Source organism: Aythya marila (assembly GCF_965140915.1).
Source record: "Aythya marila genome assembly, chromosome: 5".
NCBI classification, from domain to species: domain Eukaryota; kingdom Metazoa; phylum Chordata; class Aves; order Anseriformes; family Anatidae; genus Aythya; species Aythya marila.
The window spans coordinates 59,289,560-59,303,975 of record NC_139046.1 but is presented as its reverse complement, the minus strand read 5'-3'; the positions used below and the strand labels follow the sequence as shown (position 1 = coordinate 59,303,975).

Genomic DNA, 14,416 nt, shown 5'->3' with positions numbered 1-14,416 from the left:
GATCATTTCTCTCTCTCTCAAAACATATTTAAACATATGCTACAGAGCTCCATAAAGCCTGCAGCACTTCAGAAATGAAGCAGTGTCTAAAGTTACATCAGGTTCTTCTGAAATACAGAACTGGAGGTGTACTGAGTTCACTGCACATGCAAGATGCAAACTAACCTCCAGTAATTCAGTGTTCTTACCAATTCACTGCTTGTTTCTAGAAAAAAAACATTTTCCTTTACAAGATCACGCCTCTTTGGATAATCCTGCAGTTAAAACATAAATTGCATGGCTTGTGGACTGCCTACACCTATACAGACTATTAATGAAGCTCCAGCATTGCTATTACAGAAAAGCTTTTTAAAAAATAAATAAATAGAAAAGCAACCGTTAAACAACCAACAACCTATTGTAATGTTTAAGCTACAGTACACTAGCAGCTCTTAAGACCATGAAGTCTTATAAAGAAAAAACATACAAACAAACCACACACGTACAAAAAAACGATCCAATAACAATTAAAAAAAAAAATCCAAAATCCTTAACTTTTTTTCTAAAATGTGCACATTACTGCTGGTTATATTGTAAAGTGTCACACAATAAAATACAGTGGGATGGGAAAGGAAAAGTTTTTTTGTTTGATTAATACACAATTTAGTGTACGTTCCTTTAAAAAGATTTTGTCTATTCTCGATGTACTTGGCTGTGCATTTTTGTTTGTTGTTTTATAAGAAAACATCAGCAAACTCATGTGATCAATGGAAGACAGTGTGAAAAAAATACACTTATTCATACTATCAATATGTTTGGATCTCCAAAAATTCTAATTTTCAGTAACAGATTTGTTGGCTAAGAAAGCTGTCACCATAACCTCCAACCGTGTTACGAGCTCATTACATATGCTATCACTGACGTCAGCAAATTAAATGTCATCCAGTGCAACAAAAAGAATGTTCCAACTAAAGTCACCCTTCACTCTCCAGTGAGCCCATCTAGAATATTTTTGATATATTGTTAAAAGCAGAACTTTCCCTCAGTGAGCCACCCGAACATCATACGTTATTGTAACACAGAAGGTTATATAACATGGTATTTCCCCATTTTTAGTTTTCTTGTTTGCCTCTTACATAACCCCCCCGCCACCTCTCAGAGAGGCAGGGACACTTACTCAGGCCCAGGATGCTGTTGTCCTCACTGTCGTTCATGCCACATGAGTCTGGTGAATTTGATGTGTTATATGTTCCCTGTTCTCCATTCTGTAAGGGTCGAGGCAGTTTTCCTGGCAAAGTTTGGTATTTGCTGCCTTTCACAAGTGGCTTACTCTGCATTTTTTTAGAGGATAGAGAAAAAAGCAAATCACTCATTGCATTTACAATCTAGTACACAATAGTCATTTATAAATTTAGAAAAAGTATTTTGAAGTTTGGCATGTTCCTTTTTACAGACATTTCAATTTAAATCTAATATTTAATATACCAATTTAAATCTAATAATCAGCTGCCATGATTTTCTAGCTAAGACCCAACCTTCTCTTCCCTCATCTTCTCCTTCCCTTTCAGCTATACCATGTGTTATATTAAACCATAATATATATATATATATATATATATTGAATATTACCTGGTTTGTCATGATTTTTTTGGCACCATATATAATAATTTATGCCGTTCAAGGCCCACTTTTGACAGTGCCAGAAATAAATTTAGTCATTTCTTAGCCCATTCTTTGCCCTGCCAAATTTTTCCTTCATATTTCAAAGTGTCTATGTTTTTGCCTTACAGTTGTATCTTGATGGAATTTAAGCCAAAAGTATTTGTGTAACTCAAATTTGGCTAGTCATATTTGCCCACCTCCATTAATCACTTTCAAAGAATCAAAAATGAGGATAGGCTACAGAAATGTAACTTCTGTAAGAATCAAGACCTCTCTGGATAACTAAGGTTACAATTGCTAAGTTGAAAAAAAAAAAAAAAAGTTGAACGCAAACTGCAAAGCATATCGTAAATACCAACTGTATTGTACCTAACCACAATGTATAACTTGGATGTATGCTGGTTAAAAAGCATGGACTGACCTGTATTTTAGAGCTGACATATTCTATACAATTTCTGTCCACATCAGACTAAAATGGCCGTACTTTAGGCCTGCAGCCTTACTTTTGCCTACACCTATGGTACACGTACATAGTACCAGTGGCATCAGAGAGATTACTTACACTGGGAGGACCTTCCTCAAGCAACAGAGGTCATCAGAGGTGGTCCTCAAAGCCAGCATGCAGTATCTTGTATTGAAAGGGTACTGCTATGTAGGCTATGCTTAAAATAGAGAGTCCCTTCATCTTCCATGCATTCAATTTTACAGTTACCGACTAATTTGGAATCCTGCCCCTTGTACAAAAGTCGTTTAAAACCTGCATACAGATCTGACAGTTTTGGGCCTAACAAGATTTTCTGCAGCCAAAGTATGTATTGCACAGATGCCCTTGGCTACAGTTTTGGAAAGTTTGCGCTGAGACTTCATCAATACTGACTCCAGAGGAAAAGATGAAGGAGCCATGACTGGACAAAATATATATATATATATATATATATGTATGTATCACAACTGTCAAAATTACAAGAATGGAGAGGCTTTTCTGGAAAAGCAATGAACCTGTAACTCCAATTGACATTGTGGGAGTGGTGGACATTCAACGTGCATTTTGAAATAAGCTCATACTGACAGATGACAGAATCAGAAAGGAGGTAAGGTAGGAAAACAATGTGCTGAAAATACACAAAATGTATTTAGTGCACAGAAACATACAGGATTCTCCTAATTAGTAACCCCATTTAAACAAAATTGTTTTGAAACACTTAGATAAAACTTTGTCTGTGACAGAATGATACATGAAATATTTAATTAGATAACCACTGGTTTATTCAATTTTTATTTCAAGGCCAAGAGGGATCTTTGTGATTCTATAATCATGGACCAGATTCCTGAATTTTGGGCACTGTGTGTCCCATCCCTGCTCCTGTTTTGGCAGTTACAGTGTGCCCCCACTAGCAACTAACATTACATGAGTGGAGAAACCATTTATTACTTTAATCAGATATTAGCACTGTATTTTCTGAAACTGACATTACACACCCAAACAGCTTGTTGATAAAGAAAACACACACACACACAAATCCTTACCCCTACCCTTGTTCCCAAAGTTTGTCAAGTACATGAACTTTGCAAACATTTTGAAAGGGAAGATGAATACAAAATGAAAACAGCCATACCATCACAGCACATCACAGCAGATAAATGTTAGAAGAGTTTACAGTTAATATACCTCTTGTTCTACAACAGGCTGTACTGGTTTTCCTTCTACATACTACGGAGTTGCAGGGAGAATAATTTCAAAGTTTGATGGAAAAAAGCAACAGACAAATGTTAGTATTAACGTACATACATCAATTATAGTGTGATTACTATAGTGACGCTACTTAATGCATTGACAACATATTACAAGGTCTGTTATCTCTTCATTTTATAAAGTATTTAACCTTTAAATGTGTTTGTTCAAACCAGTTTACTAATTTTGTGCCCAGTTTAGGTTCTGTTGTGATCAAAGAGATTTTGCTATTTTTAGGCTTCTGGGTGGTCCCATGGCAGCCACATAACACTTAAAACGGTACGAAAATGTCTGATGTTAAAAGAGAATTTATGCAGTACTGTATGGATCCATCTGAAAACCACAAAGAAGAGCCGTGAAAAATATAAGCATGGCTAGGTCAGAAACACCAGTATGTTTTATTTCATTTTTATTGTTGCTGGACACAATTGGAGTTTGAGTTTTGTGCAAACAACACCAGCAGCAAAGGTTCTGCTGGACTCAGTGACAGGGGCAAAGTCTTGTGCTCTGTCAGCAAAACAAGTTTTCTGGGGCTTAGTTTTGGTTAAGTTGTGACTACTTCTTGTTTAAATATAGGGAGGTCTGGTCTCATTTATTTCACTAAGAAGCCTCATGCCTAAATTAGGGCATACAATTCAAATTCCTTGCTGAACTAGGGTCTCACTGACTAAAGTTCTGTCACATCCTTCATTTTTTCTATATGGACTCTGATTTGATAGATACAGCAGATTTGCAGCCTAAATGTGTAGTTGGAGCCTTATCATATCATAGAGACAAATAGATTATTTTTTTTAAGACAAGATTAAGACAAGAAAATAATTTAAAAGTTATGAAAAGAAAACAGACCTTCATAAATTACACACAGAATGAAATGTTAGCTGTCAAATGATCTGTCATGTGTGTGACCACAATCAAATGAGTGCAACATAAATTTCAAACATTTTATTTGGTCATGTAATCTAGTATTAAGCCTAGTTTTGGCATAGAAAATGTCAGTAATAGTCCTGTAAGTTACACGTACACATGCAGAAAAAAACTTCAGCGTACATAATGACAAATAAAACCTCTGGACCATAGCATAATGAGACTTGGTAAATTGGAAAGTCTTTACTCTGGAATGGAATGAAGCCTTGGAGTTAACAACAGTGCTACTGCTGTTTAACTAAGGCAGCATCACTACCATCTTCAAGAATGCCATTTATATCAGAAGTCAAAGTTAGGGAGTGGCGTTCATATTTACGTGCAAACACTCAAAGGAATCCTATGTGAAAATGCACGCCCAGTCCCAATGCTTCTTTTTAATACTTCCAGGTATGTTGTCTTAATATTTTAGCAGATTGGAAATCAAAAACATTTTTAAAACAGTAATCTATAAACAAAATCATACTGCAGTTCAACAAAATGACTTCTCATTATTTGCTGTACTTCTGTCCTGGTTTCAGTTAGAACAAAGTTAATTTTCTTCCTAGTAGCTGGTAGAATGCTATGTTTAGGCTTAGGATGAGAAGAGTGCTGATAACACCCCGATGTTTTAATTGTTGCAGAGCAGTGCTTATACTAAGCCAAGGACATCTCAGCTTCTTGCTCTGTCCTGCCAACGGGCAGGCTGGGGGTGCAGTAAGAGCTGGGAGGGGACAGACCCAGGACAGGTGACCCAAACGAGCCAAAGGGGTATTCCATACCATCTGGGGTCATGCTAAACAATATATAGGGGTGGCTAGCCGGGGGGAGGGGGCCGGACTGCTCGGGGTTAGGCTGGGCATCAGTCAGCAGGTGGTGAGCAATTGCATTGTGCATCACTTGTTTGTACACATTATTATTAGTAGTACTATTATCATCATTGTATTATTATTATTATTATTGTTATTATTATTTTCCTATCTTATTAAACTGTCTTTATCTCAACTCACGGGCTTCACTTTCCATTTCTCTTCCCCATCCCAGAGAGGGAGGGGGGAGGGTGAGCGAATGGCTGTGTGGTGTTTAGCTGCCGGCCGGGTTAAACCACGACAACTCCTCTTAAATATTTTTTTTCTCTTAGTTGAAAAGCTGAATTTGAGGATGTGTCAAATCGTTTGTTTACTCTAAGATTAGCACTGGGACCAAAAGATGAACCTGAACTATTATATCACTAGGGTTTTTTTTTTCCACATACAACATCAGTGGTGGTTAGGTTTACTATATCTGAAGCAAACAATATTTATACTTGACCTTTATCTTTTATTCTAGAGATTTAATGCCAGAAATTTTGAGTACAAATAAACCAACCTTTTCCAGGGATTCACTCTGCAAGTCTTCTAAACTACTTGATTTTTTTTTCTGTGGGACCCTTAAAATAATAACAGGCAAAAAAGGCATTGTAAATGCAACATAATATGCTTGTGTATGTCACAACGGTATCATGTGACAGCTATCATATATCACATAATATCTTCAAATAACAGATAATTCAGAACTAGGAGATTGTTTTTGTTTTGTTTCGTTTTGTTTTGTTTTTAGCTTAAAATTCATAGTCCTGGGTTTAAAACATAGTACTCATGTAGACGATGTCAGAAACAGGAACATGGCCATGCTTATCAACAACAAAAGGCAATAAGATCCAATATCCAGTTTTAAACCTTATATATATAAATGACTTTTTAAGATACCCGCAACAAGCAAAAGTAGACTTTAATAACTCTCTGCAAACACTGTGCAATATTAAGGGCTTTTTAAAAGATTTTAAAAATGGAAGGAGAAAACAGAATTATCAAAAAACATCTGGCTATATGTTGTATATTTCAGTTAGTGTTACCAATTCTTACCTATTTAGGATTTCCAAAGTTTCTTCTTGTGAAGGGGTTAGATTAGTTGAAGATACTGGAATGGTTCCACTTCAAATCAGAATAAAATATATTAAGTACTATAATACATATATCTTCTGATATATAAAATGACTAATTCATTTGTGTAGTCCAAACCTCATACAACTAAGCATTAAAAATTTACATTTGTAATTTACAAAATTACACTTCTTTCACAGCTTTGCAAGAACTTCTGGGTAGTTAAGAACAGGCAAGACTAGATACCAACACTTAAATTAAATAATGTAGACTTAGGACAATCCCAATAAAAAGTGAGAAACAAAAGTCTTGCCTGATTTCTGTAGCTTTGTGTGGCACTGGAGATAAGGTAGCTGGTGGCAATTCTCCTGAAGAGGCCTATGTAAAATAGAAGTTTCAAGCCTGTAACTCTAGTGTCTGAATCTGAAGTGCCCATAGCAATAGGCACAAAAATTCAGCCAGGGCAAAACCCTTGTCTACATTATCTTTGCTACTACAGAGAAACCAAGACAAACAACTCATATTTACATCAGAATGTGCTTCTAAAACATCTTTACTACATACCTCTGATTTAAATAGATCTCCTTGAGGATTGTTCAAAATATTCCATTTCCTTAAAGTTGCCTCAAGTTCCTCTTCATTGCCACCAGATAGAATTCTGTCTGAAGAGCCTGCAAGCATTAAAGATTAGAAGTAGAAAGGGAGAGAAACAAGTCAAAAAAAAAAATATAACATTTAGGACCATATTCAGACAATCTAAATACTTCAGTCTCTACATTCCACTTCAGTCTTCATCTGACGCATCTAGTTTGGCAGCCTTTCCCACTCCCCAGCCCTCCTTAGTGCTCTGATTTACAAGTGAGCTGATTTATATTTGACAACAAATATAGTCATCTGCTGTTCTCTGTTCTCAGTAGCTGAGCTGCTTATGAGACAGCTTCTGAACTACTTTAATTCACAATTTGATGTTGTAAGGGAAATTCAAGTTGGTACCATTTTCTTTCTCACAGTTTATCACTTTATAGGATACATGTTAGACATTGAATGTATCATAATGCAGTGCCCCATGCTCACTTTGAGGATGAACATGTAAACATACTTCATGGTTTTCTGGATATCCCAAACTGAAATATTCCAAATTCACTATTGAAGAAGATTTTTATTGTTGAATTGTCAAAGCTGAAATACTAAATTAAAGTCTGAATATTTAGTGCTCAGCAAACTTCCAGAGTATTTTGGATGAGAAATCTTCTGGAGGTATTTCATGCATGGGATTACATACAGGGTATGGAAGAGCAGATATGCCATGACGGAGAAATTTAGACTGACATTTAAGTACTTTGATAAATCCCAATTTAAGTGATGGAGGTGCAATAGCTCTAGGCAGTTATGTAAAAGCATCAAATCTTATGTTTTAGCCTTCTCACTGTTGAGAAGAGAGACCTCTTAAAAAGTCATTTGACATGAGCTCGGTTATCATGCTGTTGAGCTAAAAACACTGTCAAAAAACTTGATACTGACCACTGGTCCTTCAGGATATGAAGTGAAACTTAGTGCTGATAACATCACAAACTATGGTTCCTGGTAGGCAGCCCCTTGGCACAAATTACTAAAACCATAAGAGCTACCTGTAGTGGCTCATGATAGTTCCTCTACATTTTATTCAGATATCAATAACTGTTTCAAGCTGATGTACTACTTTAATCCAAAACACATATTTTTTTTAGTGTACATGTTACCTATCATGACAAGTTAGTCCTCTATTGTTAATGTAACTTACTGGTCCCCTTTAGCAGAAAAAAGTGACACTTACAATGTAATGTGTTTCAGTCATATAATTATTTCATAACAGTTATATGAGACTGAAGATTTCAACCCATTGACCCTAATAAAACAACTTTTAAGCAGGGATTACACTTCAAAGGGAACCTTTAAAACCTGCCTCTAGAAATAATATATGTTTTTTTTTTTTTTTTTTTAAGGAGAAATATTTATTGGTAATCTAACCATGAAATTCTCACAAAAACACAGACAAGGTAACAAGCTCATTGGGGCTATGAAGAAAATGGAGGCATCACAGCATGTACCTCTTTTATGGAGGATCTAAGTATACACTCCAGTTCTCACTCAGGTTTGGGGTTTTTGTTTTAATATGCTGAGCATCACTAGTATTTTAGTTAATACTGTATGGAATGTCTACGCTAGCATACACTAACTCTATCATACTCTCAGCAGTACCAACTCAATAATCCAGACCATCATGGCTTGCACCTTGCTTATGCACAAAAGCCTCCTCCAAAAGCATATCCCAACAAGGGGATGGTGCACCCTAATCTGTACAGCCAGCACGTGGTTTATACATATAATATTCTGTGCACCAAAGCAACCATGGATTTCTAGTCATTCTCTCCAAACCAGAACCTGCCTAGTCAGCTGTGAGGATTTTTCTTAGGGGAGGGAAAAGGACAACAGAAATTATTATTTTCATTGCATCTCTTTCAGCAGTATGTCAGAGACAAAGAAGAAAAAAGGTCCTCCGAACAGTAAGAGATCAGATTCCAGATTCCCTGTGATAAATGCAGTATAAAAAGCATGATGAAGGAAAACACTGCTTCCTTTAACTCTAGGTGGCTGGCTGGTGCTGATCATTACTGCCATTCCTGAATTGAACTGTGGTGTATGAAATCTGAATGTACTATCTAATTAATTATTTAAGGTTCACCATCCGCTAAGGTCTCCTGGTTTCACTTTACACTGTAAAAACTTGTCATAGAAAATACCACACAAACTTAATACCTATCTGTATGCTTTAATTCATCCGCAGGAGGTGATTAATTAAACTGTCATTTTAATTTTGCATAACAGATTCTAGAACGGGATTTAGTGCAATTTAATAAAACTGCTGGAAACTTGTGCGTTTAACTAATTTGAATGAACTTTCTTAATTGTCCCTCCATCTACAGATTATGTCTCAGAATGAGCAGCATCCTGCTGTTTGCTCAGCCCTTTTCACCCTTTCTGCTCTAATTCCTTTTCATCAGATGTCTACAATCCACGTGCAACTGAGGGAATGACAACCAGCAGCAGGGATAAATGAAGTATGGAGCTTTGGCCATGAAGGACTTAAGGCATGGGCCTACACTAGGGAAGAGACTTACAGCGCTGCATGAAGGTTCTAATAACACCATGGCACCAGCTGTCCACCCAGCCATCACTGCATGGATGTAGGAGTTCTGCAACCAAAGTTCCTGCCCTACTGCAACATGTAGTAAAGCATTTTAAGGAAAGCAGTGCTGGCTTTGGATTGCCTTGGCACGTAATGAGGTAGAACTGCAGGACTTCAGACCTGACTGATAAGCAGTTCACATAGCTGTACAACTAGAGCAGTGATCTCATCAGCCATCCTTACCAATCAAAATCTTTAATGGCACCATACATAGCAGAATATAGCACCAAAATTAGGCTCTACAGAGGAATTTACTATTAACTGACGTAGAAAGCATTTTAAGCATTTTAGGGTAAAATTTAGGGAGCTGAACATGAGATTTAGTCACAGAAGTCTCTCTGAATACTAATGTTGTAACTAAATCCTCAGGCAGATTTTTTTTTTTTACTGACTATAACATAAGAACCAAAAACAAAATTTCCACCAGCTACAGTCAAAAACACACAGGCCTACAAGCCTGCTCAAGGAATATTGTGGTTCTTTCTACTCTTTCAGCACCCCAGCATGATACAAATGTATATATAATGAACTATATAGTATTATACACGTAAATTCAACAGCCAACAAATAGTAGTTGTAGTGCATGAAGTTTTTAAATGATCTGGTACTAGGAAATTATTCACAAGACATTTTACCATGAGCTGCAATCATTATTTCCTTGACCCTTCTGTACTGGCTTAGCAATAGTGTTAACTCCTCTATTCGGCGGTCCTGTGAAAAGCAGAAAATGAAATCATATTAAAAATCCTGAATTTTTATACTACACTATTATGACACATTAATTTTTGTGATTTTGGCCTGGAAACAGAAAGATGGACTGGGATTTTCTCAACAACCCCAGCTTTCTTGGCCTTTCTTCACAGGAGAAGAGCTCCAGCCCTCAGAATATCCTCGTGGCCCTCCTGTGGACTTGCTCCAACAGCTCCACGTCTTTCTTGAGCTGCAAGCCACAGAGCTGAATATAGGACTCCAGGTGGGGTCTCACAAAAGCAGAATATTTTATTTTGTGAGACTATTGAAGGTAATGGCTCTATATTGAACATTTATTAACCTGTGAGTCAACTGACCACTAGTTTCCAAGGAAATGACCCTCCTTTCCCTGTCAGTATACCCAGATATTAGGACATAATCAACAGTATTTTGTTCCCTTCAAATTCAAAAAACTTATGGAGCCTTGGAACAATTTTGGAAAGAGATATCGCTACATCTTTTATTTTCCAGATGTAAATTTTACCTTTTTGAGTGTGTAAAAACTGGAGATCGTTATGAGTTTCATTAATTTTCTCTAGAATTAACATTGCTTTGTCCAGATCCCCCACTTACTGAAGGAAGTTTTTAGGAATGCATATTACTGGGAAAGTGATCATATATGTCACCAAAAATGAAAATCTTGTTGCCTGTTTATTATCATAAAACAAGAACTACAATTTCCTCAAGAACTAATCATGAATAAAACTTCTAAAAATAAGGAACACTTTATGTAATAAGTCAGTGACATCTGAAGGCTTTGCACTTGAATTGTTCAATTGACAGACAAGCAGCGGAGGTGATGAGAGTCAAAAAACAGCAGCAACAACAACAAACATATTTACAATTTAAATGTATCTAATTTCACTCTTCCTCTCCTTTATTACTCCGTGCACACATCCTTTCGGCCCTTGTCTCTTTCAGACCTGATCCCTATTCTTAGAAGAGTTTAGTCTGAACCAAAGGCATTTTTTACTTTATTTTTCTATCACGATGTGAACTAGGGATACCAATGTATACTTTAGATTAAGTTTGGAAAATAAAGAACTGCCTAAGATGAGCACATCCTAGCACTTTCTAATAGCAGAAAACCAGAGATTCTGCTCGTTACAACCTTGGTGTTCTGTTCTGTATTGGGTGTATGGGCAAGGGTTTGGTAGTTGGGGGCTGCAGAAGTGGCTGCAGCCCGTGGAGGAGCCCCCGGTGGAGCAGGTGGATGTGGCCTGGAGGAGGCTGCGGCCCATGGAGAGCCCCCGCAGGAGCAGGCCCCAGGCCGGAGCTGCTGCCCGTGGAGAGGAGCCCACGCAGGAGCAGGGGGCTGGGGGGAGCTGCCGCCCACCCGTGGGGGACCCATGCTGGAGCAGTTTGCTCCTGGGGGATGGATGGACCTCATGGTATGGACCCATGCTGGAGCAGTTCCTGAAGAGCTGCTGCCTGTGGACAGCCCCCGCAGGATCAGTGCAGGAAGGACGGCATCCTGAGGGAGAGACCCCATGGGGAGCAGGGGCAGAGAGGGACTGTGAAGAAGCAGCAGAGATGAAGCATCATTAGCCCCAATTGCCTGTTCCGCTGCACTACTCAAGGAGAAGAGGTGGAAGAGAAAGTCTGTGTGTGGGGGAAGGTGTTTTGAGTTTGTTTAATTTTAGTTTCTCTCTGCTCTAACTTGTTAATAACAGGTAATAAAGAATGGATTACATGTATCTCCCTATGCTGAGTCTTTTTTTCACCATGACAATAATTGTTGAGTGATCTCCCTGTCCTTATCTCAACTCTTGAGCCCTTTCCATATTATTTTCTCTCCCCTTCCTTTGAGGAGGGCGATTGAGAGCACGGTTGTGGTGGAGTTCAGCGGTCCAGCAGGGTGAAACCAACACATGCTCCCGTCTGGAATGTAATGTAACTAACGAGTTCTACTACAGGTTAGCAAGGTCAGACACAATTCCTACTTTATAAAAATAAACATTCTGTCACAGTCTCATGGCATTAATCCAAAAATCAGGGCGATATCATATGCTTGTGGAAAGCAGGCAATTCAGATCATTACAGAGATTCAAAACCAACATTTCATTTTTATTATGTAGAAAGAATGATGTTTTCTCACCTTTTCTTCATTTGCAGCCAATAAAGATTCCATTCCTATCTTCAACCGTTGAACTTCTTGATCTAAAAATGTTTTCAAAATGTTATGAGAAAAATACACTTGCTATATTTAGTGTAACTGATATCTGTTTTGTACTATACTCTCCATGTTCTTATAAATTACCAAAACCATGTCAGTGGCATGGCAAATTAAACTACATTTAATTTAAAGCTTTTCAACAGCTAACTATTAAAAGCATCACACAACACAAACAAGCTGGTTTTGTTTATAAGAGGCTACACAATGCTATTTCATATTCTAAAATTCAAGAAATAAAAATAAAAGAAACAGCGAAGCTTATTTTGCAAAAGATGAGAGCGTGTTTGCTGTTATACATTTATGGAAATAAATTTAAGCGTGATTGAAAATTAATTTTATTCCATCTGGGAAAAATATTCTCAAGCTTATGAGAATTAGTTCAAGGATATTCATGAGTCTTGAAAATGAAAAATAACAATAACCATTTTGATATTCTATAATGAGGAAAATTTGTAAAATACTTTTTTCTTAAAACAGCTCAGTATAAATAACTGAGTTAAAATCTGCATCAAGAGCTAATACATAACTGCCTCACACAAGATGGTGTTACAATATAGACTCAGAGGCTATTAAAAAATGATATATTCAAAAACACCCAAAAAAACACATTTTCTGAAACATATGAGGTTGTTAATTACATCATCCGAACTTTGCTGAACCAAATCTTTCATTTTTTCTCTACATTATATTCTTAACGAGTCCTCTGGTACCAACTTGCACTAAAGCAAATCTAGATTATGGAGATAGAACCTGAAATAATTTATCTGCTGAAGCTGCCACTTCAGGAATTCATGCATTGACATTAGACCAGTCCCATTTGTTTCACAAAGGACTATGAAAAACAGATGTGCAGGCATGAAGTGAGAGAGAAGAAAGAGAATCAATACTGTAAAAGAGCATTTTAAAAGGTTTTATAACTAAATGTTGAATATACAATGCAATTTCTCAACTGTTTGCAAAAACTGGAATTACTGTTTTCTAGTAGTGATTCTGAAAAATATACACCCTGTAATGATTACATTTTAAAACACGTAAATGAACTTTGCAAACATTTCTCTTGCAAAAGAGAACACTTAGTAATTCAAGACATGCATGGACACAGCCAAATCAAAAACTGAAGCCAGCAGACAGTGGGCAAGCAATTGGAAAAAAATTAAAAAGCCATTAGAAATCACAGTCCTAATGATTTCTGTTAAAAAATATTAGACTTCAAAAAGAACTGATGTCGAGGTATTTTTAAGCACACAAAGCAAACTTTACTTAGAATATTTATAACAACATCACATATAGAAACAGTTTTTTTTTTTTTTTTCAGACCCAAATCCTTCCCTCTTTCTTTTCAATTTTGCAATAAGAAAAGTCATCTTTCCAGATATTGTATGGGTTTTACATATGTACAAATAAAAAGAGGTAAAGGTTAAGTTTTGGCTCTGTTAACCTTGACAATGTCCGTTTGAAGTCCAACTATCTGTTTTGTGAACCTCTGATTTATTTTCTGAAGTGAAATCTTACCAAAGAGGGCAAGTAACCGTCTGCTTGCTGCAAGCAATGAAAGCAATGTCTTATGTATATTACAATTAGACAGCCAAATCTAAACAAACATTGAATTACTGCTGCAGAATGCATTTGAGTTATAATTTGTGTGAAAGGAACAGTAAAATAAAGCCAAAAGTGAATTGCAAGGCTTACGTTTTTCTTTTAGCCTTCTCCTATAAACTTCCTCTACGGTGGTAAATGGTGAGAGTCAAAGTATACAGAAAAAGCACAGATTAGATAAATTTTGCATTTTAACTAGAATATGCATTCTAGCATACTAGAAAGTACATTGACATTACTCTTCTACTTTATTTGAGAAGACCACCTAAAAATTTGATGAATCAGTTTTTTTTTTTTTTTTCAGAAGCATTATTACTGCTGCATACTGTTTCTATTCAAATATAGTCTAAGTGGTTTCCTTGAAGTTAGCTTAAAGAATCTCTGTACAAGGTTTGATTCTTCTCCCGCTGGAATCAAGGAGAGTTTTACCCATCTTCAGCATGAACGGGACCAGAAACATCACTGAATGTTGA

The 14,416-nt window shown here is 36.8% G+C and overlaps 1 protein-coding gene across 11 annotated transcripts in view; it reads right to left on the bottom strand.

Moving 5' to 3' along the window:
- The window catches only part of PPFIBP2 (PPFIA binding protein 2), a 112,258-nt gene that overhangs the window by 12,419 nt on the left and 85,423 nt on the right, over window positions 1-14,416 (bottom strand). For 8 of the 11 annotated variants that reach the window (XM_082761157.1, XM_082761162.1, XM_082761163.1 and 5 more), the window contains 9 exons: window positions 14,037-14,069; window positions 12,270-12,331; window positions 10,057-10,132; window positions 6,760-6,866; window positions 6,509-6,573; window positions 6,178-6,246; window positions 5,642-5,702; window positions 3,311-3,352; window positions 1,157-1,310 (listed from right to left, as the gene is read on the bottom strand). In XM_082761157.1, the coding sequence (XP_082617283.1) occupies window positions 1,157-1,310; window positions 3,311-3,352; window positions 5,642-5,702; window positions 6,178-6,246; window positions 6,509-6,573; window positions 6,760-6,866; window positions 10,057-10,132; window positions 12,270-12,331; window positions 14,037-14,069 (669 nt within the window). The remainder of the gene's footprint in view (window positions 1-1,156; window positions 1,311-3,310; window positions 3,353-5,641; window positions 5,703-6,177; window positions 6,247-6,508; window positions 6,574-6,759; window positions 6,867-10,056; window positions 10,133-12,269; window positions 12,332-14,036; window positions 14,070-14,416) is intronic. The other 3 variants (XM_082761160.1, XM_082761166.1, XM_082761161.1) reach the window with 2 other exon arrangements.